Source organism: Alligator mississippiensis, chromosome 10 (assembly GCF_030867095.1).
Source record: "Alligator mississippiensis isolate rAllMis1 chromosome 10, rAllMis1, whole genome shotgun sequence".
Classification (NCBI taxonomy): Eukaryota; Metazoa; Chordata; order Crocodylia; family Alligatoridae; genus Alligator; species Alligator mississippiensis.
This window is the reverse complement of record NC_081833.1, coordinates 60,893,839-60,921,550: the sequence shown is the minus strand read 5'-3', so window position 1 is coordinate 60,921,550 and position 27,712 is coordinate 60,893,839. Positions and strand designations below refer to the sequence as shown.

At 41.8% G+C, this 27,712-nt stretch overlaps 1 protein-coding gene across 3 annotated transcripts in view; it reads left to right on the top strand.

Annotated features, from left to right (window-relative positions):
• The window catches only part of PEPD (peptidase D), a 219,259-nt gene extending 195,169 nt beyond the window's left edge, over positions 1-24,090 (top strand). For all 3 annotated transcript variants that reach the window (XM_019492941.2, XM_006274303.4, XM_019492940.1), the window contains 2 exons: positions 13,382-13,573; positions 23,405-24,090. In XM_019492941.2, coding sequence (XP_019348486.1) covers positions 13,382-13,573; positions 23,405-23,554 — 342 coding nt within the window. In that variant the 3' untranslated portion in view covers positions 23,555-24,090. The remainder of the gene's footprint in view (positions 1-13,381; positions 13,574-23,404) is intronic.
• Positions 24,091-27,712: the final 3,622 nt, after the last annotated feature.

The following is a 27,712-nucleotide window of genomic DNA, read 5'->3' as shown; positions in this document are numbered from 1 at the left end:
AGCTATAGCAGGGAAAAGAAATCTAGAGGTCAGGTAGCTTCCCCCTAGCTTTTTTCCCTGGCAGTCCCTTTCTTTTCTCCTTTCTGATAGACACTGCTCTTCTTGAGCACATGGAAGTGAGGAGCAAATTGGTAAACAATAACCTTAAAATTAAACATGGCTGGAGCAATGTGCATAATATCTATATGCTTAGTTCATTCATTCACAGAACTGATGCATGCTGTGTTTTTTTAAACTACTGCATGTTTTAGCACACGTACTCCATAAACTTACTTTTAATCAGCATTTTGGCATCTATTTAGATATAGTACAAGCTGCATGGTATTAGTTCAAAACCAATGGTTTATGATTTACTACATAGCTCATTGGGCTGTGCCGCACCAGAGTCAACAGCATTTCAAGTCCTGGTGGCCCCACAGCTTAGTGCTTGTGTGTGTGTGTGTGTGTGTGTGTGTGTGTGTGTGTGTGTGTGTGTGTGTGTGTGTGTGTGTGTGTGTGTGTACACTTCAGATACAAAGGATCCAAGAGCTAATTAGCCCCCACTCATGACTGGACTAGGTGTTCTTATCATGAGTCCTGGGATGCTCCAAAAATGTATATGCAGATGAGGTGCGGGTCTATGGGGTTCAGATGCCTCCAAGTTTCTCTTGCCTTCAGCCATATGGCTGCAGGAGCGAGCTAGGGAGTAGTCTCCCATTTCCATAAAGTTGGCATATAGCCGAGATCTTCCCACTGAATATGAAAGTGGGAGACTAACTATGCCTTACCTCGGCCAAGGAACTATCCCTCTCTGGGGACGTGCAAGGTTTCCAGGGTCCCTCAGTCAATCAGAGGCATGGGTGGGGGTCCAACTTACTCCACCATGAAAATCCTCACCTCCCCCCCCCCCCCCACTTCAGGACGCCAGGGCTTTCCGTGGTTTTCTCTTCTTCTCTTTTTAGCTTCCCACCCCCATGAGACGTTACTGAAAAACGAGATGTTTGCAAAAGTTCTTAAAAGCCAAACTGCAACTGTAAAGATATACATTTCCAGACCATGTATGTTGAATAGCAACCATGATAAATAAAATAGTTGGCAATAATTTCAAAATGCCAACTTTTGAAATTATTGCCAAACTTTTCAACTTTTGCTTGTGTTGCGAACCCCTAAATGTGAAACACAAAATGTTAATATGGATGGCATGCACATTATTATATGCCTGTAAGGTAGCAGTATGCCATATAGCAGTGATTCCCAACCAGTGTGTAGGTGTACCCTTGAGAACTGCCAGATCCTTTGAAGGGTATCTTACACTGTGAAGTGATAGGCATGGATCCTGGTTTTCTCTGTTTAAAAATACCTTTAAAGGAGAAAATCCACGTTTTTCAGCAGCAAATGGAAAACCTGGATCCCTGGTAAAAAGCAAGGTGTGAGGATATAAGCAGATAAGCGCAGGCTTGGGCTTGTCCCTGCCTGGACAATCCCCTACCCCACTACCTGGCCCCTCTGCCAGGAGGTATGCACTGGAGTATATAAATTAGTTTTTGAAATTGGATGCCACTCTGTTCACAAAAGTTATGGAGGGGTACCTTGAGTCTGAAATAAGTCTGAGAACCACTGCTATACTGTATGCACATTATTGCATGCCAGTAATATGTCATACAAATATATCTTTATTCTGCTATAGTTGTCTTTTGTAAAATTGTCATCTCCCAAACTCAGAAAAGATGCAAATCGCACAATTTCTGGGGTAATTTTATAGCAGTCAAACTAACAATTGTATTCGGTGGTGGGATTATGATGTCAGAGCCCTCAGATACTTTAGTATTCAGTGTATTTGTGTGCTGGGATCTTATGAATTGAAATTCTACAATGTCTTATATTTTGTGCTTGGCTTGAAAGCACTACATTTCACAGCTCTATGAGATGCATATGGAGATGTCGGTGGGAAACTGGTTGACTTCTTTCTGAGCAAATTATAGGGTTTCAGATTATATAAGTGAGACCACATACTACTGCTGTTTGGGATTTCTCTTTTAAGGAGAGGGAAGAAATATATAACATTTGATGATGATGTATTTTAAACAGTATGATATACTTAATGTTGACACAAAAATACTGTGATGACACGGTATTGGCTTGAGCTTCTAAGTGTAAAGAAACAAAAATTACAGAGGTCCCTCTGCTCAGTTCAAGGCTTTATCAGCTGCTTATTCAACTCAATAAATTGTGGCCTTTTGTCCTTTTTCTGACATGTCTTCTCTCCACACATTGGCATGGAGCTCAACAAAACAGGAGTGATTTGGACAGTCTCAAACAAGTTTTGTTCATGGTCTGCAAAGTCCAAGACCCAATGTTGCAAGTACTTATGCTCATTTTTAACTTTTAAGCACATTAATAGTTTCACTGAATTCAGTTCTGCATTGAATTCAACAGAGTGATTTGCACTCAGAGCAAAGCCTGTGTGTAAAATTGAGAGCTAACTAAATTTTATGTACCATTGGGAGGAAACAGCAGTATGAAGTATTGGGTATCTCCTTATAAATTAATTTTCAGACCTTCTGTTCTCTACAGAGGAAAATGATTACAGAGGAAACCCCAGAATTGCTTTTTCAGTCAGGTATAATACAACAGGTCTCTGTCTATCGCATACCTTTCTACATGACTCAGTAGGCTCCTTCAAATCAGCATATAATTTGCAGGAATCAGCAACCTATATACTGCCCCTGGGCAGGATCCAACTTGTGTTGAGGCCCGACCTGATCTGTGATGTGGAGCTGCGCTGAGTGGTCCATCCCCTCTGCAGTACCTTCTTCAACAGCCCTCCCTGCTGTTCTCTTCTCAGGGAAGGGGGCCGAGATTTGCAGCGAGCGGCAAGGAGCTGGGCCACAAGCTCGGGCCTGAGGCAGCAAAACATTGCCACCCTCTAATCTACAGCACTGTTGTCTTTTGCTTTGTGTATTTTGGGAAAGGACTCACTTACATATTATAATGCACGGGAATGTATGCATATCTCTGATGTGCTCAATAGATGTCTGGTCTTAAATGTCTTCTTTCCTGCTTGGGGATGCGCAGACAGTTACCCCCTATTAGTGCAGTTAGAAAACTACCTACACAACTGTGCATGGAAATTTGAGTGTACAGTTAGTTTAGGTTTATAAATACCAGGGTTTGAAATATAAAGGAACTTTTTTTTTTTTGGATTGTAAAATCAGCTTAATCCAACTCTAAATTTTATGCAGAGGCAGCCAATGTTTTATTAGGACAGTGATAGCACAGCAATGGGGATTCAGTTGCTGTTACTGTGCAGATGTTGTAGCTATCTTCTACAGTATCTTCCTTGATTATGATTTATAAATAATTTATACATTTGTACATTTACAGATGTAGGAAATTAGACACTTCAGGATAAATGTGGGTCTTGTCCTTGCTAATTGGAAGAAGATAGTTTCTTATGACAGGACCACACATTTTAAATATGTGGGCTGTGAAGTGCTTTGGTATACTTTACATTAACCAATTAAACAGCTTTTATGAGGAATTTTCCCAATTGAATAACTTTTATGAAGCATTTCAGAAGACCATTTGTGAATTTATTAAATACTTTTTATGCACCTATTGTACCTCGCCCTGTTTTCTAACTAGTCATTCAAGTTATTTCCTTTTCACTGAGGCAATTTTTTTGAGCATTAAAAAGGGATTTATTTTTTTTTAAATAACTTTTGGAGTCATTAGTATTAGTTATTTTTCCTCACGTGTAACCAGTTAAATTTGGAATAACACAATAAGATTAATTTCCTAATTTTCATTCATCATAAATCTTGCTGTGTTCCAAAAGAAACAGTTTCCAGAGATTGTTAGATTAGTTATACATTAGAAGCCCAGGGGGGTTTTTTTCAAAATTGGCAGTAATATATTTTCATCTTTTCCAAGCAGCTTTCACATGCAGCAAACACTTTTGTCCCCTTTGACAAACAATGCCAAAACTACACAGACTTTCTAGAAAAGTCATGTTGTTTTACATACATATGTACTTCATTTTATTAGAGTAGCAAAAGCTTATAGTTTGACAGACAGCAAAGGGGGCATATCAGCTACATGCAGGGCCAGACTTTTAAATTCCCTGGATACCCAGCAGTTCCCATTTTAGCACTCGAATAAGGGCCCTGATGTTCAGAAGTGCTTGACACCTAATAACTTCCTTAAAAATCTGGCCCCAAGCAGCATATGTGACACAAACATCGTTCCTAATGGGAACAACTGGGTGCTGAACATCACTGAAAATCTAGCTGCTTTTTTTAAAGTCGAACTGGGAGTTAAGCAGTTTTGAAAATCTGGCTCCAGCAGTGCACACTGATCACTTCAGAAATTCTGGCCCTTAGTCAGGAAGAATTAGCTTCAAAGTGTGAAGAGCCCACTGGGTTTAGTTTCAGCTGTAGAATTTAATCACGGATACAGTTTTCATTTGTTTCCTGGGTAAGTTCTATGCAAGATAGAAATGAGAATTTGTGCCTGTGCAATTGAAATGTGTTAGGTGATCCCAATGTTTTATACCCTTGGGTAGATGCAGTTGAAATTTTCATTTAAAACAAGGTTTCTTCTCTCTTGATGCTTGAGTTGATTCATTTTCATGTTATATTAATTGACTATGAGATTCTGTAGAATGCTAAGTACATTTTATGACTTAAGTAATAAGTTGGGTTAATAACTACTGTCTCTTAAACATCTCTGAAGTTACCACAAGTTTAAGAAGTTGTAAAATTACCCAAATTTTTTTTAAACTTTGATCTCCCTTGCTTTCCTCACTGAAGAGCTAGTTCTTTCAGTGCTCATTTGCCTCATTAAAATGTCAAGATGACAAGAGCCTGCCCACTTGTTCACTGAGGTTTTCAAGACCTCCTGTCCTTCCTCCATTGTGCATGGCCATCTCTGAGGAGCCATCTCAGATGCTGTTCCAAGAGGTTTGCAGATACAACCTGTGTCTGTAGATAGCTTAAAAGTCTCTTTAATGACTGGCTACAGTTATTAGTTGAAAAAGACTAACAGTGAGTCTGTGAATGGCAGTTTTATTTCCCTTCTCCTGGCAAAAATTCATTTTCCCTTTGATAATCTTTTCTTACAGCAGATAATTTTACTTCTTGTGGCTGCAGCATTACAATTGTGATACAGCTGTCTACATCAGGGATCGGGAGTCTACAGCCCGTAGGCCAGATCCAGCTGTCAGAGCCATTTGATCTACCCCGCGGATATGGGGCTTTAGTGGCATTTGGCAGCAGGGTGCTTGGGCCGCTAGAAAAAACAGAGACCGCAGGGGGTCCTATCATCTGCCCACCCAATCACTTCAGACCTGAGTCAGTTTGGTCCATAGCCTTGAAAGGTTGCTGACTGCTGGTCTGCACAGAACCTTGTGTTTTCACCTCTAAAAAAAGAGGATGGCATCTGTTTATAAAGGACTCTAGTTAAGATGTAGATCCTCAATACTGTGTATTGTTCCACTTAGACTTATGCACAGTGTCCTTTACTTCATGGGATGCTGTGTATGCAAGGATCTGCACACATACAACAGCTTTAATTCAATCGCACATAGAATAACTTGAAGTATTGGAGCTTCAGTTAGTAAAGGGTTGAAAGGAACACTTGCTGATTTTAACCATAAGCTCATACGTTTCCTATAATTAGCTGTACCTCTAGAGTGAGAAGCTGAAGAAACGTGTTTTTCCTGTAATTTAGTTCCTTTGTGGTAGTTTTAAGTTTCATTCGCTATAGAGTCATTAATGGGTAGTATGGACGATCTTGTCAAGGAGCAAGAACAGTTTTGACAGAGGGGAAGTTTGTAAAGGTTTCCCATCAGTAATATCCCCCACACATTACCCTAAAAAGCAGAGAAGTTTAATATAGAGTAAGATCTTTTCCAGATATCAAGATCAGACTGACTGGCCTGTAATTGTTTGGATCCTCCTCCTCTGTCCCTTTTTTAAATTTTTTTTATTGGGGGGGGCGTTAAGATGGACACTATATTTGCCCTTTTCCAGTGTTCTGGGACCTCACATGATCACCACAAGTTCGCAGACATGATAGCCAATAGTGCTGGAATTACTGCAGGCCAAAATGGGGTTTTTAAAACAGTCTTTGGAGGGGGATTTAATGATTTGTTTTTCAGTTTGATTTAATTAACCCAAAAGCCCTCATGGTTTAGGTGAGTTGTGATCCTAATTTTGCTATTTAGGTGCATCTCTAGATTAAACAAGGATTAATGCATACAGATGTGCGTATCATGAGTGATTTGTTGTATGCACAAATGTGGCTTTAATATGCAATAAAAGCCAAGGCAATACATTTTTTTAATTGTATAAAGAAAGGAAGATGTAAAAAGGAGAAGGTGTTTCCAGCTCTGTGGTTTGGGGTACAGCCATGTCATACCTATTAACATTAATAACAAAAGAGCCACAAAAGGAAGGGCTCTGCCATAGTTAGCTGAAAATAACCTACGTATGTTCTTTATGTGGAATGAAAACAGTCTCTTTTGAGTGCTCATAATCTATTCTTTGTTATAATAACTTTCACTGTAGTATTTTGCAATGCTTTATCTCATTTCTAATGAATTCCCTTCCTAAATATTAATATTCTTCTAGTCTTTCAGATTGATACTGTAGCCACTAGAATGAAGATTTAGTATCTCCCATTTGCTCTCTCCTTTGGGTTTTTATAACATCTGTTTAAATAAAGAAACTTTCAATACTTTCTTAGTGTTTTCATAATGACAGCAGTGGAGCCCAGTTATACATGAACCTAGAGAAGCAAAAATGACATGGAAAGTTATGCTCTCACCCATGTCATTATGAGTAGATTAGAATCCCACACTGTCTGCCTCAAAACAGGCAATCCTGGAAAAAATGATGAGCACTTCTCTCTCATGTAGTTCTCATCACCCACAGAGGAAGTGTATCATGCAGTTAATGTCCAGGAAAAGAGCAAAAGCTTTTTAAATAATAGCCAATTAAATTTCATTGTGGCCTCTGTTGCCCCAGTGTTAACTCTGAACTGTGTCCCAGAAGCTCAACTAGTAATTGGATTTTTTTCATATAGAAATGGAAGCTTTGACTTGCAAATACCAGGAGTGGTATGCCTTGCTTGAAACGTGTACTCCTCTATAGACATCACAGATGCAGCCAACTAACAATGCTTTCAGGAGGCTGGAGTCTTCTAGGGTTGTTGATGTGCTCAGTTTTTCCTGGTTTTTAATCAATCTTTAGCACCAGGCAAGAAAACTAAAGATTTAAGGAAGGGACCAGGAGACAAATTAGATGACATTTGAAACTCATTTGATTGTTAGCTGTGCAGGACACAGTTCTTTCTGCAATATATAAGTTCATTAGAATTGGCTATACACAGTGCGGGGAATGATTAAAAAAACTTTTTAGTTTTAATATGTATTTAGATTAACAAAATGAAATATGATTTTTAATAATTTTAAATATTTTTTGATTTGTAACTAATTACATTAATCATCCTGTCTTCCCTCTCCCCCAGGTATGCTTTTGGTTATTATGGTCTCCTCTTGATGATAAGACGGCGAGTGGGTAAGGTAACTAGTAGGGTGAAAGTGCTAGACTTTAGGAAAGCTGATCTCAGTGCACTTAGGCGATTAGTCAAGGAAGCACTGCAGAGTAGGAGTTTTGAAGGGATGGGAGCCCAAGAAGGGTGGCTGTGCCTAAAGGAAACGATCCTTCGGGCACAAAGCAAGACGATCCCCGAGCGAGGCAAAAAAGGGAAAGGGGCCAGGAGGCTTCCATGGCTGACCAGAGAAATCCAGGGCAGCCTAAGGGCCAAAAGGGGAGCACATAAAAAGTGGAAACAGGGTGAGATCACTAAAGATGAATATACCTCCTCTGCTCGTGCTTGTAGGGAGGCAGTTAGGCGGGCCAAAGCTACCATGGAGCTGAGGATGGCAACCCAAGTAAAAGACAACAAGAAATTGTTTTTTAGATATATTGGGAGTAAAAGGAAGGCCCAGGGAGGAATAGGACCCCTGCTAAATGGGCAGAAACAATTGGTGACACAGGGGAGACAAAGCTGAACTCCTCAACGAGTTCTTTGCCTCAGTGTTCCTAAGTGAGGGGCAGGACAAGTCTCTCACTGGGATTGTAGAGAGGCAGCAGCAAGGCACCAGACTTCCATACGTAGATCCTGAGGTGGTGCAGAGTCACTTGGAAGAACTGGATGCCTTTAAATCGGCAGGCCCGGATGAGCTCCATCCGAGGGTGCTGAAGGCACTGGCCGACATCATTGCAGAGCCACTGACAGGAATATTCGAACGCTCGTGGCGCATGGGCCAAGTCCCAGAGGACTGGAAAAGGGCTAACGTGGTCCCCATTTTCAAAAAGGGGAGGAAGGAGGACCCGGGCAACTATAGGACAGTCAGTCTCACCTCCATCCTTGGTAAAGTCTTTGAAAAAATTATCAAGGCTCACATTTGTGAGAGCGCGGCAGGGCAAATTATGCTGAGGGGAAACCAGCACGGGTTTGTGGCGGGCAGATCGTGCCTGACCAATCTAGTCTCTTTTTATGACCAGGTTACGAAACGCCTGGACACAGGAAGAGGGGTGGATGTCGTATACTTAGACTTCAGGAAGGCCTTCGATACGGTATCCCACCCCATACTGGTGAACAAGCCAAGAGGCTGTGATGTGGATGACTGCACAGTCCGGTGGGTGGCGAATTGGCTAGAGGGTCGCACCCAAAGAGTCGTGGTGGGTGGGTCGGTCTCGACCTGGAAGGGTGTGGGCAGTGGGGTCCCGCAGGGCTCGGTCCTTGGACCGATACTCTTTAATGTCTTCATCAGCGACTTGGACGAGGGAGTCAAATGTACTCTGTCCAAGTTTGCAGATGACACAAAGCTATGGGGAGAAGTGGACACGCCGGAGGGCAGGGAACAGCTGCAGGCAGACCTGGATAGGTTGCACAAGTGGGCAGAAAACAACAGGATGCAGTTCAACAAGGAGAAATGCAAAGTGCTGCACCTAGGGAGGAAAAATGTCCAGCACACCTACAGCCTAGGGAATGACCTGCTGGGTGGCACAGAGGTGGAGAGGGATCTTGGAGTCCTAGTGGACTCCAAGATGAACATGAGCCGGCAGTGTGACGAAGCCATCAGAAAAGCCAATGGCACTTTATCGTGCATCAGCAGATGCATGACGAATAGGTCCAAGGAGGTGATACTTCCCCTCTATCGGGCACTGGTCAGACCGCAGTTGGAGTACTGCGTGCAATTTTGGGCGCCACACTTCAAGAGGGATGTGGATAACCTGGAGAGGGTCCAGAGAAGGGCAACTCATATGGTCAAGTGCCTGCAGACCAAGCCCTATGAGGAGAGACTAGAGAAACTGGACCTTTTCAGCCTCCGCAAGAGAAGGTTGAGAGGCGACCTTGTGGCTGCCTTTAAGTTCATCACGGGGGCACAGAAGGGAATTAGTGAGTATTTATTCACCAAGGCGCCCCTGGGGGTTACAAGAAACAATGGCCACAAGCTAGCAGAGAGCAGATTTAGATTGGACATTAGGAAGAACTTCTTCTCAGTTCGAGTGGCCAAGGTCTGGAACGGGCTCCCAAGGGAGGTGGTGCTCTCCTCTACCCTGGGGGTCTTCAAGAGGAGGTTAGACGAGTATCTAGCTGGGGTCATCTAGACCCAGCACTCTTTCCTGCTTATGCAGGGGGTCGGACTCGATGATCTATTGAGAGGACCCTTCCGACCCTAACATCTATGAATCTATAATGGTGTGTCCTTAGCTGAGTATTCTGGGGACATTGTACTTTTTAACTTGATTTTCTTGAACCATTTTAGTAGGGGCTAATGGTTGTATTTTTACACCTCCCAATTTCCAGCCTATTCCGAAATAGATCTGTATTTCTTATTACTTAACATGAACTCTGATTTTGAATATACAGTTTACATAACAACTCTTTTGTTCCTTGACAGTCCTCACTGCCTAGACTTGCTGGGTATTGTTACCTTGTGTGAACCTGTAATTGGAATCTGATGTTCTTGGCAAGCGCACTCTTGCAAACGACACTCTCGTGCATCAGTGCTTACTGCAGAGGTGTACCAATTTTAAAATGCGACTAGGACCTCAGAATAAAATCCATGTGTTTAGAATATAGCTTTGGACATGGCTTGTTGCTTCAGTCTACAGTAAAATAAACAGCTCTTCAAAACCATGCTTGCTAAAATACTGCTAGTAGCATGTTACTACATGCTATCAGTGCTCCACAGCTAACTTTTTATGCATTTTTTTTGGAAGGAGAAACCAGTCTTCTGCTCCATAATAATACAGCACTATTGTAATATAAATAATAATAGTACTTAGGCAGTGTTTTAATTTTGATCACTTCTTTTCATCCGTCTAAAATCAGCATAGATATTCTTTTTTTCAAAAGCGCCTCAGAAACCCATTTTTTGGAAAACTGTAATGTGCCCTAGAACATGTAAACAACTGGAGCGCCCAAAGCATGTCAGCCCCTGGCAACTTTAATAGAGGAGGCTTAGGTGATTTATCTTAAGTTATAGTGACCTTCTGCCTTTCTTTCTTCCTCATACCCTCCTTCCTCCCCATAAGCTCAAAGACAGGTCTTCCTTCCACATCAAAGGAGAAGAAGGCACTCATTTTCAGAGTGGAAGAGGGAGGAGTTGTTTTTTTCTGTTTCAAATAGTTGAAATGTTTTAGTGCCCACCTTTCTGACCCCCACCAGTATGTGCTTGAACCTCACCTTGCGCCCAGCAATACCTTGTCATACATTGTATTTCTGAGCCAACCATTACACATTACTAGCAACTGTCTTTAAGGGCAATTTGGTATAAATGCAGTTCTAGTCTTTAGTAACTTCTCTAGCCTCCACAGAAGTCCAGACATCTCCAGAGAAGACCTCTTGGGGGGGGCTCAGATCTTTGCGGCCAAGGCCATTTTTAAATGTACTGAGTGTATGAGTACAAACATTTGCTATATTTGAGGAAAAGAATAAAAGCAATAATAGATTGGAAGCAGTACAGATAAGGCATCTGTGCAGTGTTCTCAAGGCTCAGCATAGAGATCCTTAGTGAGCTATAAAGCAGTTTTTTAATGCATTTACACCTCACTGGTAACTGAAAGTTATAAATACACATACAGTATCTGTGCCGTCTTCAGAATTTCGGAGCATCTTGATTTTTTTCAGCACACATGAATTGTTCTAGCATCTATCTTATATTGATCGTAAATGAAAAGGAATTGAAACATAAAATTGGGGAAGTAATGTTGACTTAAAAATAAATAAAATATGGATCGTTGTTGAGGAATAAGTGATAGATATTTGGCAAAACGCCAAAAGATCCAGCTACTAATGTAGTTGTTTACAGCTGATGAGAGAGGTTAATCCACAGGATTGGATACCCTTATTTCTTTTATCTTTACAGCAAAAGGAAAAATGCTGTATTTCTGTGCAGCTATAAACATATTTTACAGCTCGCTAGTGAACTGATCATTTCAGTTTTTTAAATGTATGCAAATTCTATGCATTTTGATGAATGCTGGTTATTTCCAAGTCCTAATTCAGCATGCTAACTGAAACCACCATATATTAAGTGAAATGTGATTCATTAGGTTGAATGAATAAAAAAAAATCTGCTCAGAAGCCACCAAAACAAACCAGTGAAACCTGATTTATCAAATTACACAAGACACAATTCCCAAGAGAAAATACTGGCTTGATCATCAGAGGTGCTGAACACTCACAAATCTCACTGAGGTCAACAAGAGCAGCAAGTCCTCAGTACCTCTGAAAGTCAGGGTACTATTTTGACTTCCTACATTTATATTACACATTGAGCCATGAAAATCTGAGCCGTGATGCACATCACCTGTCATAAAATAATAAGTTCTCCAGCTGCAAAACCCCAGATATAATTTAGATGACTGGGGAAAATAAAATAAACTTGACTAGATGGCTATTTTAAGCAGTATTTCTAGGAAACAAGGGTTCTCTGAATGAAAATTGAGCAAACAGCACTGTTCAGAAGTATATACTCTGAAGGTTCATGATTTGGTAAGAATTAAATATGACTGAGTCAGAGATTCCTATCCTAATGCCAGTGATATAGCTTTGGTTCAGTTTTTATGCCACACTCCTTCCTTCATCTGTCAAAAGCTGCGGATACTACAGCGTTAATGTGCTTAGTCCCTGGAGGAATGGAGAATTTCCTTCACGCATATTAAAACTGCTGATTCTAGAAGATGTCCCAAGCTACTATGGACAAGGAAGCTTTCAGTGATGTCAGATTTAAGAGGTGACTTAAAGATGGTATGTGGAGAACATACAGGAAAGAAAATCCTGACTGGGTTTTAGTTAACCAAGCCTTGGTATTGCAAACATATACTTGCTTGCTTTTACTCGCATGTAGTCCCATTTATTGCAATGGAAATACTAGCTGGAGTAAAAGTATGTATACCTGTTTGTGGGGAAGTGGCCCTGTGGTCCATTTATTGGTCATTGCAGTACTTGGGTCCTGCAGAGTCAAAGGATTTTCAGCAAGTGAAGACAGTGAGATTTTAGTTATTCAGATGTTGCAATACCTGGCACATTTTGGAGAATGAGGGCAATTAATATCCTTAACCAGTCTCTGCAATGTTTCTAATTCTTTGACTAAGCACGTCTTCATATATCATTGCACTTTTACCATCTTTTGGGAAGAAGAGACTGTTTTGCTAGTCAGGACTTGATTGTTTTGACACGTTTTTTCCGTAATATCAATCACTGCTCTGTTGCCTGAAAGTCTGAATCAGGGGGACGGGAGGGAAGCTTGGTTCTAGACAGGCGGCTGCTATGAAGTAACTTGTAGATTCATTGCTTTTGATTCAAGATCATAAATGTATAATTTTAATAATGTTCAGTACTGATAATGATTTGCATATCCTTAGAGACATTGTTTGCTGCATAATTCAGTGACTTCAGTCATGAAATGGGGGAGGCATTTCAAGTTTGGCAAATCATTTAAAAATGTTATGTTATAAAACTTTATAAAAGAAGATGAGTAGAAGGAATAATATACATAGTTTTAATTTTTTGAAGTGGTAAATAGTTGGAAAGTGATAATACCGAGTCCATATGGAGCCAGTATAAAAAGTTTAGCTTAGGCAGCTGAACATAAATCTATGAACCAATACACATTTGAAGTATAAGTGGAGTTAAGAAAATAGAGATGACTGTGAAGTCTGTTTTTGATCTTCTGCTGGGTTTTGGTCCAGTAACTTTTTTATTTTTATATTTTGCCTTTCCTGAGCCCTATGCAGTGTTCTGCACCAAACAGGCTTAATTAAAGACCTATTCTTGACATGATTGTTTATTCCTATCACTTAAATATTTTTTTCTCTAGGGAGTTGAGCGCATTGACCTACCAGGTCTCAGAAGTTTGAGAACTGCCCGTGTCCTTCAGGAAGGCATGGTACTGACCATTGAACCGGGCATTTACTTCATTGATCATGTGTTGGACCAGGCTCTGAAGGATCCTACACAATCTTGCTTCATTAATAATCAAGCCCTGCAGCGTTTTCGAGGATTTGGTGGGGTAAGTAACTCTTCACCAGCTTTGATAACAGTTCAGGCTGGCTTTTTGCTTAGTCTGTCTTCCATATGTATTTAAAAAGAAATTTTCTACAGAAAATTTCTAATATATGATGATAGAGATTATTTTTTATGGTTTTAATCCTGTAGGCTATTATCCCTATCTAGTACTAGCGCTAAATAGAGGGGAATAGTCACTTCCCTCAATCTGCCGATAATGCTCCTACTAATGTAGCCCAGTATGGCATTAGCCTTCTTTGCAGCAAGGGCACGCTGTCGACTCACATTCAACCTATTGTCCACTGTAACCCTAAGGTTTCTTTCTGCAGAGCTGCTGGTGCGTGGAAGCTGTACTGGTGCATAGGATTGTTCCGTCTTAAGTGCAGGATTTTGCACTTGTCCATGTTGAACCTCATGAGATTTTTTTGGTCCTATCCTCAAATTTCTCTAGGTCTCTCTGAATCCTAGCCCTACCCTCCAGCATTATCTACTGCCCCCAGCTTTGTCTCATCTGCAGAGTTGCTGAGGGTGCACTCCATCCCAGGTAGTTGATGACTATATTGAACAAAACCAGCACCAGGACCAACCCCTGGGGTGCTCCACCTGATACTGGCTGCCAACTACACCTCAAGCCATTGATTACTATCCTTTGAGCCCAACAATCCAGCCAGTTTTCTATCTACCTTACAGTCCATTCATACAACCCGTACCTTCTTAGCTTGCTTGCAGGAATGTTGTGAGAGACCATATCAAAAGCCTTGTTAAAGTCAAGGTATATCACATCCACTGCCCTCCCTGCATCCACAAAGCCAGTCATTACATTCTAAAAAGGCAATCAGGTTGGGCAGGATGTGTGGAGGACCTCATTTCCCTATTCTCTCTGTGATACTTTTTCCTACAGTTAATTTTGTAAAAGTCAAAAGTTTAGCAGTTAAATGTCTTCAAGTGACTATTCTTTTAACAAAGACAGTGCTTTTGAAAGGTGCCTCTTCACTCAACCCAGAAGACTGATGTCCTGTGTTCATAGGGAAGATAAAATAGGCATCAGTAAAACCAGCTTCATTACTTTGCCTTGTCTGTGTGTTAGTGAAGAGTTGGGGAACTTCTAGCCCAGCCCCTCTATCTATTTACTCCTTGGCTGTTATGCTGAAACAGTGACCCAGGAAAATGGTTAGTGGCAATTGTGGTGGTGACTTACTGGTATGAATAGTTCATCAGGAATTCTGTTCTGCTACCGCTAATTTATTTATCACAGTCCACCAAACAGACGTCAGATAGTAACAGCTTCGACACTGCTGATCTGAGCTGGCTTTGAACCACCAATCTAGAAACAAAAGGTTCCCTATTCCATCACCAATCCTCCAAGTCATCCAATCTCCCATACAGCTGGCTTTAAAAGTCATATATCCAGAGTATACAATCTTATCAAGAGATGTGGGACTTTACCCTCTGGTGTTTAATTCTCTCCTGTGGTTAGGAATGTTATCTTACCTTGTGTTATTTCTTTATCGATACTCTCCAGCCCAAGGTACGGATGAATGAAATAAGTGGGTCACGGTTAACTCTGCATGTTCTAACTGTGAACACGTCATTCTGTGTCTTGCTCTTACATTTGTGTTAAAGGGACCCTGTCAGTGCCCTTCTCCAACTCTCCCCACCATAAAAATAGGTTGATTTTTATATTACTTATCCCAAAAATAGGCTTTGGGGATTATTTAGTTGTTAGATTGATTCCTGGTTCTTGCACAGTCTTTTATATTTGCTTTTCTTGGAACTATTCCAGCCCAAAGCCCATTGTTTACAGTACTGATGTGAATCCCCCCCCCCCAAAAGAGCCACACATGCTTCCACATAAACTGCATGACAGAGCAGGCACACCTGATTCCCGTTGTGTTGGCTTGAAGTGAAGTGGGATGGATCAGTGCGCACAGAGTGCTTGCATCCACAAGCCTAGAGCTCCAGAGTTGGGCTGTAGGTTCCTCCTCATGTACTGAGACGGACCAGTTTTCTGTCAAGGAGTTGCATGGTCCCTCACAATCCAAACTACTCCCACAAATTTGCTTTGTGTGTCTGTAATTTTGAGTGCTGATTTTATCTGAGTTGAGTTGGACAGAGTATGTTGCCTGATTGCTGCACAAGAAAATATTGAGCAAAATTCTGTCTCTGATCCCCACATGGTGACACAATTTACTGTAAAAACAACCCACACAGCCAACTGTTGTCATTCAGTTTTGTCTAGGAAAAGAATTAGAATAAGCTTTAAAACTGAATTGTATCTGAAACATGCCTCAAAGGTTAACTATAGCACAATCAAAATTAACTTGACCCCCCTTACAAGTCTAGCTTTTTAATTGATTTTTGATTAAAAGCAATAACCCCAGTAATTGTTACTTAAGAGTTCTCGGCATCTGTGTTTTAGCTAATTTTCATTTATGCAGACCCAAGATCCCCTTCCAAATACATTGCAGATGAAATCTCCTCTACAACAAAAAAATACTTCATAAAGCTATGTCCTGATATCATCAGTTATTAGCATGTCTAAGATGTTCGTTACTGTTGTGTCTGATCTTAACTTTGCAAAGTATAAGTTTAGCAGGAAACACCAATCTCAAGAAAAGGAAACATATATTCCATTATCTTACTGCTACACTAGCACCAATACAGATAGCCTTAGTTTGGTTTAGCTTAATTTCTTTCTTTGATGGAAATGAATGAAGCTAAACCAAATTAAGGCCACTTTAATTCTAAATGAGTGTGTCCACATAGCTTAATGCATTTTAACTAATCCACTTTAAATGCACTCCTTTAGTTAGCTGGAATTACATTTCTTCGGTACCCCAGAGGGACAAGCCATTAGCTTTTACATTAAGAATAGAAAGATTTGGACTGCATGCAGAAAGAGGAAAATGTGTGATCTGGCTGTGCCATTTCTTGAGGTCTATTGAATGTTTTCCAGTGCGGGTGTCTGCACTGCACCTGCACATGTTGTGGAGATGTTCACGTCCTCTAGACCAGGGGAAGCCAACCTGTAGCACATGTGCCATCAATGGCATGTGCAGCTTGTGTGTGTGGCACATGGCAAATTATGGAGGGGCAGGCAGCACAACACCATATAGGGCAGAAAGCAGAGCAGCAGATCAGGCAGGGGAAAGGGTTCAGAGTGGTCAGGGAGGGTGCAAAGCCAGAAAGGTTGGCACCTACTGTTATAGATGGATATCCAGAAAATTTGTGTGGGTGACAGGTCCTCACAGAGAAGGTGCGCAGAGTTGAGGATTGTGGCTGGTCACGTGTATACGTGGATTTCTTTGAGACTGTTTTCCTAAAGCTAATCAAAAAAAAATCTAGAAAATATTAATTGTGTTTTTTGAGAGTAAGAATCATCTCATAGTTAATACCACTCTGAGCCTCAAAAGTCGTAGATTTAGTTTTAGGTTTTGCCAGACCTGCTGCCTTATCTTGGGTAGGTCATAAGCTCTGGGGGCTTCATTTCCTGATCTGTAAGTTAAGATCCTTTGTCCTATTTAGCGTTGTGTAGCAAGAACTATTGCATAGTATGTATGTATGTAATACGTAATACAAGGTGGCTTTGATCTCAGTTGGGTCCCATAGGTACTACTGTAATACAAATTGTCCAGACTGGAAAAGTCCTTGTGGTCTTACTTAATGCAAAAGTGTTGTCTGGCTCCCCTAAGGGAGAGTAGAATACTGACTACTCTAGCTCTAAATGTTGCCCTCTGAGCTTATCTTTCACATGTATTAGGGTTTGACATTTCCATTCTTCCTAAGCTCATTACTGATTTAGGCCATTCATGTGATGTTTTCCTAAAGTCTAGTAAGACCATCCAGGCTGATTTAAGCTCTGATGTTCAGTCTGTGCTTAAACTTTATTTTCCCTTGTAGCACTTAGTGTTCAGAGAACAAGTGACCACGCTAATGGGTGAAAACGTTGTGAAACACTGAATCACAACCATACTTTAAATGGATTTAAATTTATCTTCTGCTTTCATTTGCAAATTGTTCTCATTTAAAAGGTTAATAGCTTTACATAATCCATGACCTTCAGAATGTGCTAATGTTGTCGTAGAATTTTTTTTTAAATGCTCCTTTTTGCACCTATGAAAGGGTATAGAAATTGCATTTTGCATATGGCACAGCAATGCAAAGCTGATTTCACTTCCTATGTTTGTGGGTGGTTCGGAATGAAATAGTCTGCTAGGGAATACATGCTATAGTACTAGTCTTCTTTTGAACATTTGCTATTATGTAGGTTTAAAAGTGCCCCTCAAAACATATTTATATAAGTTGTGTATGGACAAGTTGTTAGTAAAAATGAAACGTAAAGATTTCTTCTCTAAAGCCACCCTAAGATAAGTAATAGTTACAGGTAACCTACTAACAGTTGATCAATAGTTTATTAAGACAACTTGATTGATTTATGTACCATAAATATTTATTAGTAGATCCTTACTGCAGTGCATGACAAAGGGGCACTTGCTAGTGATGTGACAAGGAGGGGACTGGTTAAGATAGGATAATGATTAAGTGTCATTCCAAGAATACTGGGGTTCAGGGAAACTAAAATGGAGAGGTTTTGATATTTGGCATCTGGGTTTTGAAGCTGGATGACCAGATCCCTATACCATGTAATTCTGCCTACAAAAGAAGTGATGCTGCAGAATAGTCCTAGTGCCTGCTTGTTTGGTATAAATAGTTGTACTTATCTTGCAATAAATGTGCCAACACAGAAAATAACAGGTAGGATGATGTGTATCAGCAGGATCAGAACCCACCCTAAACTTTGTTCATCTGGTTACCCCATATACCGTCTCTCAGATGACAGATGGACACTCAGCTCTAATCTAACATCTGCTGATATACTTTGCGTGGCAGCTTCTAGGGGTCATATTCTGGCATCAGATTTGTCAACCCAAGACGATTTTTTTTTTTTTTTTTTTTTTTTTTTACTGACAAACTGCAAACTTTTTACTGATACATTTCCATAATATAGATGTAGCTCTTCTTCCAGGGCTGGGTTCAGATTTGAGGGTTTAACACCAACCATAGTAAAAAAAAAAAAAAAAAATAAAATAAAAGGTTTGCTTGTCAGTAAAAAGTTTGCAGATTATCAAGTAAAAAAAAAATTGTCTGGGGTTAAGGTTGGCAACCCTATTTGACTACAGGAATGGCTTCACACCACACCACCCCCACTCCATGGGTTCCCTTTTCACCCCCACACCCCAATGCCCCTGAATGCACTCTGCACTATGATGCCCACCTCAACCCACTCCCTGGCCTTACTTGTGCCAGCCCTGCCTTGTGGTCCTGGCATGAGCCCCCACAGAAGGACTACTGACTGCCTTCCCACAACCTAAGTGTTACAGGCAGGTGACAGGACACAGCAGCAGTACTAGCATGTGGCTGGGGCTGGGGGCTCTGCAGAGTCTCCACTTAGTTACAAAATCCTGCAGGGTGCTACACTCCTTCCTCAGGCTCCAGTTGATACCGCTCTGTTCTGTCTGCTGATCAAACTTTCCTCTAGCTTCTTTTGAAGGAATCTTCAATCAGGCTCTGGGTTGCTTAAGTTTTTTATGGACAGCAATTTTTTTTACAGACTTTACAGGCAGGTGGTTTAACCTGTTTTTTGGGTTTTTTTTAATGAATGGTCCTTAAATTTTTGCACCATTTTGCAGCCAGGACTCCCACTGAAGGAGTCTGTGCCCAAATCAGTTGTTACTTTCTGCAGTCATGTGCAAACATTAAAAAAATTAAAAAGGGAAATGCACAATAATCATCTCTCACAGAATCTTTTCTCACTATATCTGGGATCTGTCATAAAATTAAAGGCCTTTAACATATCCAAAGAAAATAAATGTGTGCTATAGCACACTTCCCTTGAAAGACAATAAGGGATATCCAGTCTGGAGATCAAAACTATTTGAAGAAGTTAGGAAGACATGTTAGGCTACTACTTGGATAGCTTGCTGATGAAAACCATCTATTTAATCCCCATTCTGGCCTTGTGATGGTTGCCATTAAGAGTTACCCAGTTGTGCAATCTAATCTACCCCATCAGTCACATCACCCTACTTGATAGGAAGGTGGTATTTTAAGGACAGTGCCAACAGTACTATCCACTTTGCCTGTCTAGAAAAAAACTAAGATGCTTGTGGAACAGGGTTGTGCAGTGCATCTGAAAGCTAGAGGAGGGGTGAGAAGCCCCGTAATGTCCGCACTGTCTTCAACATACTGTTTTCTGACAAAGGGGGACCAGAATGGGGCTGAAAATGGGAAAAGTCGGAGAACAGCTCCTCAACAGTGGCAATGGAGAAGGAAGTGCAAGTCAGTCAACTGAAACCAGCATCCTCCTCTCCCTGGAGATGAGCTCCAAACATAGGGCTGCAGTGTGGGAGGTCTTTCAGGGCTTCTGAAGTCCCCATCAACCAGTTCCTTCTAATGACAGTTACTGGCAGTGGGAATCAAGTGAAAAAAAGAACATGAGTGAGGACTGTGCAAAATGACATAAGCTATGTTTTCAAAACCAAATAGTTGTTTGCCTCTAGTTACTATTGATATGTGGTAGAGGCAGCAAGCAGCACTCCTGAGTTGCATCTAGTATGTGTCTCAGGTGAGATTGGACCAGCAGAAGAATAGCTTGTTCATGGAGAAACAGCTGCTTTGCATAGCACAGGGGTGCTTTAGTCACAAAAGGGAAGAAGAGATGGTCCAGGAGCACCTGAATTGTGCTGTGAAAGTCTATGAGAACCTCCACTGTTGCTTATTGACAAACAGATGTCAGTTGTGGCCTGGCTGTCTCCAGCTTCAGTAAAGTCTATCTTTATGCTTTCAGACAGGATTTTCTTGCATGTAGTCTTCCTAAGATTGACAGCATAGGTTAATGTTGTGTTACATACCAAAAGCAGTATGTAAACATGTTGTTGAATGCTGTATTGGAGTTGCCTCCAGGTGCACAAGGAGTCTGAATTAAAATTGCAGTGGGAACCTTGATGCTAGCATTTCCACCTTAATAACATTCAGTGAATGCAGCTTTATGGGTATGTAAAAGGTTGTTTGGTTGGCGGGGGAGGCGGGATTTAAATTGAAAACAAAGTTTCATGTTGGGATGTCATGCTGATCCCCACTGTGGTCCATCCCCAGACTGGCACTTGCAAATTCACCCGGCCATGCTGCAGCTGGTACAATGGTAGATGACATTAATAGGTCTCCACTCCTTGTGGGCCGCTGCTAGAGGGGAATGAGACGCACTTTGTCAAAGGGTTGCACAGTTGTCTCTCACCGCCTTCCTTCCCCCCCAGTGCTGTTTGCCCATCCCGGATTCCCAGGTCCTCTTCTGATTTCAGTGTTGCCCCCACCAGTTGATTCTTAGTTGTATCCCCTCCACCATGTCAGTGTTCTTGCCCAGTCAGTCTCACCTTGAGTCCCAGTCTTACCCTCTTCTCCCTACATCTCGTCATTTTTCTGAGCCAGTCCCAGTTTCTTCTCTCACCTGATTACTTGCCCCAGTCTATTTTCCCTCTCTCCTGCCCTGACTTTTGCCCTTTCTGCACTTGTGTCAGTCCTGTATCTTAACTGCCTAAGCACTAGCAAGGGGGTACAGGGCAGACTGGCCCAGAACAGCTGTTACTGTGGTAGTCTGGTCTCTCACCCATAACCCTGCACTGGAAAGAGCATGTTTAGTTGCTGCGTGAGCTTGCGTGAGCTGTCTAGCCAGTGCCAAGAGCTGGGAGGGGATGGAGCATGCTCAGTGAGCAGGAAACCTAGTCTCCACTAAGCATGTACAAACTGGCATTTTCAAACTTGTAGAATTTAGCCAGATATTCAGAAGGGCAGAAAAGGGAGAGCCCTAAAGTAAAAGTAGTCACCTGCTTGCTATGCTCCAAAGCATTAGACCTGTTTGAAGACAATTTACCCCATTTGCTTTAATAGGGACAAAATAATCTTTTATCATTAGCCTTGCTAGTGGGAATGGAAGAATTATTTTGGCTGAGATTTTGAGAAGGGCAAAAAAAATGTACCTGAAACAGATCCTCACTATAGAAAATTTCAGCCCAGAGTCAAGCAACTGAAAAGAGGTTCTTATCAAAGGAAGCGTTGCACAATCGTAATAGGCAGCGTTACCGGACCAGCTTGTTATGGGGTTTTGAGTTCCTTTGAATCAGGATTGTAACTCTCCACATCAAAGTAGTACATTTTTCTGCAGCCACTTTGATGTGAATTCTGGCCTGAATGATGCAATCAGGCATGGTGGATTTTTGCACCTAGGCAGAGCCTCATTGACATCCATTGGATTTTTGCAGAGTCCCAGCTCCACCCAGGCAGACCATTGCATGTTTAAGGCCTAATACAGAAATAATGTGATACGACCACCTGGAAAGCCAAGCATTTTGCCTCTTCAGTAATGGCCTGACAGGAGTGGTGACATCTTGGTTTTGTTTTTGATTCTACCAATTGTTTCAGTATCGGTAAAATAAAAAGCACTCTTAAAAAAAATGCCTCGCTCAGATACATGGACTTGCTCATGCTATGGTGGGTGCTGGCTCCCTGCAGTCACACATGTGCTTTTCGGAAAGACAGAGGAGGCTGGCAGCTTTTGCTTTTCCAGCTGTCTGAATCAAATGTGTGAACGCAGCAAAGTTTGATTAAGTTTTGCTTTAGAATATGCTTAACTTGATACCAAGTAAAAGAAATAATCTGGCAAAGACATCATTAAACACTTTAATAAGGCTGGATGACTCACATTGTTTGAACAAATGGATTATTTTGCAAGCAGAAGTACAAATGTTAACCAGCTTTATTTTTAGTTTTAAAATGTCAAGGGGTCAGAAACAATTAAAGCAACTGTAAGGTGGGAGTCACTTGGGTTTGTGTTCTGTTGGATTTACACCTTGCTAAAATTGCTTTTATTGCAGCTTAGCAACTTACTAGCATTTTTTTCTGATAAGATAACAGGAAAGGACTGTGTAGGCATATTTACTGGTAGAAAGAGATTAGAGTCAGATAGAAATGGCACAGGCTTTTCATCTGAACTGAACAAGAACTGGGAACAAAAAAAACTGCTTAACTTAAAATGCAACAACCGAGTTTTACAAGCATTATCTGAGACTTGCTGAGATTTGCTTCTCAGCTCCAAGTTCCATAATTTTGAGGGTGTGCTATTAACTCCAAAATCAGCTCTAAAACAAGCTTTAAAAAATCACAATGAACTACTTGTAGCTGATCCTGTTAACTGCAGTGTTTCAGGAGGAAAGAGAAGGAGTGTTGAGTGTTTTAACACGCGAACAGCAACTAAGAACCCCACAGCAGTATGGCTACTCTGAACACACACAATGCAGGTGCTCGAAGTGCACGTGCAAGCAGCCACAGCCACGTCCGCCCCCTACATGGTGTAGTAGGTTGTGCTAGAAAGGTTGGAGGTAACCCTGGGAAAGAATTCTTCCTTCTTCCCTTGCTGTCCCCAGTGCCAGAGCATCTACATTTTATGAGGCCATATAAAAATGGCCTCAATAATTCATCCTGTTCCCACCAAACCCTCCTTGTTATGCAGGAGCGTCTTTCAGGGCTGCTTTTCTTGTCAGATTAACATGGAGTTTACATGAGCCCGGGCTTATGGGCCCTCTACAAAGGAAGTTCCACCCTTTTGGAATTCGGACCTTGTCTCGTAGCAGTAGGAAATTGGGGATCACGAAGCATTTGTTCTTCCTGCCATCGTATGAACCAAGCAGGTTGGAAATGCACTTTATACTGCAGCTGCTCTTGTTTCCTAGGGTGCCTTGCAGCATGTCAAAAGATACCAGTGACTGTGTGTTCTCTGTAACAGGTACGGATTGAGGATGACATTGCAGTGACAGCCAATGGAATGGAGCTACTAACATGCGTCCCACGCACCGTAGAAGAAATAGAGGCTTTCATGGCAGAAGCCCAAGGCAGCACCAAGTCATTTGACTGCTTGTCCAGCCAAAAGCAGTAAACTCCATGTACTTGCTGTTTCCCGCTTATCAGTTGTCCTTCCGATTTAAGGCAGCAGCATATAAAATAAAATGATTTAATTCTGCAAAGCAACTGAGTCAGGCAAAGCATTAGACTAGAATGGTTATTTCATTAGAAATTAAATTAGAAAGCTTCAGCACCATATATTCAGGTAGCTCTAAATCTTGATGCTTTCAATCAACATCTTATATTACGAAGTGCCAACAGAATAATGCTACAGGATGAACAGCTGAAATTAAAAACCTCAGATCATCTGTACCTTACCTCTTCCAGTAATATCTGCATTTTCATGGCAGTGACTTTTATACATGTCAAATCTGTTATCTGTATGTTGTCTGTAATCATGAGAAAATACCTAAGAATTCCTGTTTGGGAAACTTATCTCCACAAGTTTTCCAAGATCTTTCTGTTAACTGGGAATGGCTGAGACAATGCCACCTGTTTTCCTTGTGAATCAGTATTTTGATATAAATGAAGTGAACAAAATAAGATTTCTAATAAAAATTACCTCTGCAAGTTGTTGTTCAGACCTTTGTGTTGATCCCTCGGCTCCCTTTTCCCACCCATTATCAGCTCAGTATGGGAGCTTTCTACCCCAGAAACCTGCACTGCTTCCCAGCTAGGTTTTCTTCTTCAAATCCTAGGCATTCATATTCTTCACACATCAGCCAGGCTCCCTGCACTCATGGTGTACTGCAGCAGAAAGAGCAGCTGATCTGTCTCTTTAAGGATGTAGGATGATCTGAGCCAGAGCCTTAAAAATTCTGCCTAAATATTATGGGAGTGTTTTTGCTACAGGGACTCGGTATTAGTCAGCAGAGTACCTCCTGCTGAACAGGTGGAAATTGAGAAGCCATCTGGTAACATCAGTGCAGGGGTGTCAAGCTTTTCTGGCTCCAAATGATTGGCGCGAGATAGATGAATGGCCTGGGGCCATCCCCATGGGACAGAATGGGTCCATGGACACCCCCCTTGTCATGCTGGAGCCAGTGCCTGCAGCTTTTGCTCCAGCCAGTCCAGGACCACACTGCACATGGTACCCATTCTGAGTATAGCAGGATGCGAGCTGCATACAGCACCTGCTCCAGCTGGTCTTGGGAGGACCCTGCTTGCAGCAAGCGCTGAATCTGGCATGTGGAGGACCCATAGGCCACCAACCCCCTCCCTCCCCCCCCACCCTTTTCCAGATGCCTATCCAGGGCTGCGCCATACATGGCACCCACCACTCCAGGACCCGCACTGCACACAGCACTTGCCCGAGACTAGCTGGAGCAGGTGCTGCATGTGACACAGCCCCAGATCAGCCAGAGTGGGTGTCACAGATGCTGGATCTGGCATGTGGGGAGAGTCCTGGGCTGGCCCCATTTGGGACCAGTACCAGAGGATGTATGATGCAACTCACTGAGCCAGATGAGACCTCAGGCTGTATCTTTAATACTGCTGTTTGTGGATCCCAAATTAAGCTGTGTCAATTGTGTGTAGATATGATACTTCGTAATGATAGTAATGGTAAACTGGGTTTCCACATGTGTGAGAGACAACCAGTTATATGCTTTGTGCTACATGGTTACTGCAAGATATGATCCTCAACAAGATGGTCTCACTTGTAACAAAAGCCCAGTTATTTTCACTTGGTTTATGATTTGCAGACTCTCTAACAGTATGTGTCAGAACACCATCTCTGTTTATCATGCTTTAAATACTTATTTTACACCCTTCTATCCCCATAAAGGTCGGTATAAAATATATTCTTTTTTAATGTATTCAAGATCTTAATCTGTGGAGAAACCCAGTTTGTACCAATGTTAGTTCCAGCAAAGGTAGCACCTCTAGCTGATGCACTTTAAAACTGTCCCTGCACCTCGTATCCAGTCAAGTGCTTACTTTAATTTAAGCTGAGGCTTCTGGGCCCAGAATCCCTCTTCTGTTGCACCACATCACTGGCCACGAGAGGGCTTCTCTCTGTTATTCCAATCCCAACATAGGATGGCAGTGTGCCAGCATGTTGTCATCATCATTTTCCCTGCGGTTGGTGAACAGGGAGCAAAGTCCTTCTGGCGCCTGTGATCCCCAGCTGCTGTAACAAGCCCCTGTCTTATACTGGGAAACTCTCCTGACACAGTAGCACAGGACAGGAGAGTGTAGTAGCTTGAAGCCACCTGCATCTCTGCCTCCTAACTCACATGCTCATATGTTCTTCAGCAGCTGCTGGGACTGAGTCTTGATCAGGAATTATTTCTTACGAAAATCTGAATTGAGCCAGTCTCTGCAACAAGATTCAGCTCATATTTGCCAATTGGGTTGTCCTGCGCAGAGGAATGCACTCGTTTTTAACGCATTGGTGACCCACTGTCAAATATTGAAGTTTGCAAATTAGAGAGGAAGGAAACCTGCATGCTACAGTCATCTGGCATGCTTCACTCCTTTAGTTTAATGTCACTTTGTTTTAAAAACGTAGGAACTAGTCCATCTTTTACAGTAACTCCACTGCAGCAGTTCCTGAGAGGTAAGCCAGGTGAGTTCTATATATAATGAGGTCTCCAATGAGCAAGTCTTGGCTGAGGAGTGGGGTGAGATTATTCTTAAGGGAATCGACAGAATTGTCTGTAATTGCTTTTCTGTTTCCTTTTGTGGCTACTAAAGAGATTCTGGATTTTGTGCTTCTGAAGAAAATGTCAGATTTTACTGCAGTAACTGTAGAAAAAAAGAGCAGACGGTGATAGGCTGACTGGCATTCCCGTCTCTCCAGCCTCCAGAAGCCTTGGGGAGGTTTACTCAGCATGAGACTCTCCTGTGTCACCACCATGGCCTCAGCGTATCAGGCTCATGTAGGGGCATGAGTCAAAGTCCATTTCTGTAATTATTTTTTTGAGCACACCCCTCAGTTCCTTGGCTGGCTGCTGCTCTGTGCACTGTGAAGCCTGCCTTTGCTTTGGTTCACTAGCCTTGGTTATTTGAAAGCAATTCTTTTATACACTTTTAAAACTCCAGATTTGGAATTGTGTCAATGAGGCTGTAACACGGGTCTAGTTAATAGGCTTTTCCCTTCCTCCCTGATTAATCTTGGCAGACATTGTTTCCAACTGCTGTAGAACAGGTTGAGCAAATAGATGACGCGAGGCGACAGAGTGCGGTATCCTTCACCATGTACCAAAGAACAAATGCTGTGCCGAGCTCTGAGGGAGGAGAGGACAAAGCAAATGTCACCGAGCTGACTGCCAGTTTTCTCTCATTATACCTGTCCCAGCAGCAGCTGTTTGCTTAAATCTGGTTTTGTTTTCTCAGACTTTTCTTTATGTGCAAGGCCCCATGAATTCTGCAACTCTTGAGATCCACCGCATGAGAGTCACAGCTTTGATTTAAAAAAAAAAAAAAGTCTGGCTTTTACACTTCTTTAGAAACTGTTCCCAGTGCAAACCAGATGTAACCACAGCAGGGGCCTGGTCTGAACTGAAGGCTGTTGTACCCCAAAAGAGCACCAAGAGATCTCAGCTGGTGTTTGTTCAAATCTCTTGCAAGGAACCTTCTTCTCTGGAATGGAGTCCTCTTCTGGTTGAGCTTACGGCTTTTGTCTCCCAGTGGAAGCAAAATGGAACTAGGACCTTTTTATTTCTCAGTTAGAATCTGCAGTGAAGGAGGAACTGTGTGTGGGATCGGGTTTTGGGGGTTTTTTTGGTTTTGTTTTTTGCTGGGTTTTGGGGGGTTTTTTTTGGGGGGGAGGGGGGAGGGTTAACTGCTGGTTAATGAATTTAAGATGTATTCCGTGGTCAAGGGTGATAAGCGATAACTGTAGCTTGCTCTGGCTATGATAGGATTTTAAAACCTATTAGCTATCACATTTTCTCCTAGTGTGCACAAGTCTGCCCAGACTTGCCTCAGAGGTACCAATGCAGTAAATTAAAATCAATTTATTTTGGTGCAAGTTTGTAAGTGGGAAAGATCAAGGTCATTTTTTTAAAATTGATTTAAGCAAGTTATGTCAGATCCCTTGTGTGGATGTTGCTTAGCCCCACAAGCTGTGCTGCTCAGCAGTAGAATTAAAGCAATACAATCTCTTAGCGCAGATGCAGTCATAACGGAGTGGCCATTCCTGTAACGGAAATGGAATGAGCTGTCCTAGTACAATGCATGCTATGTA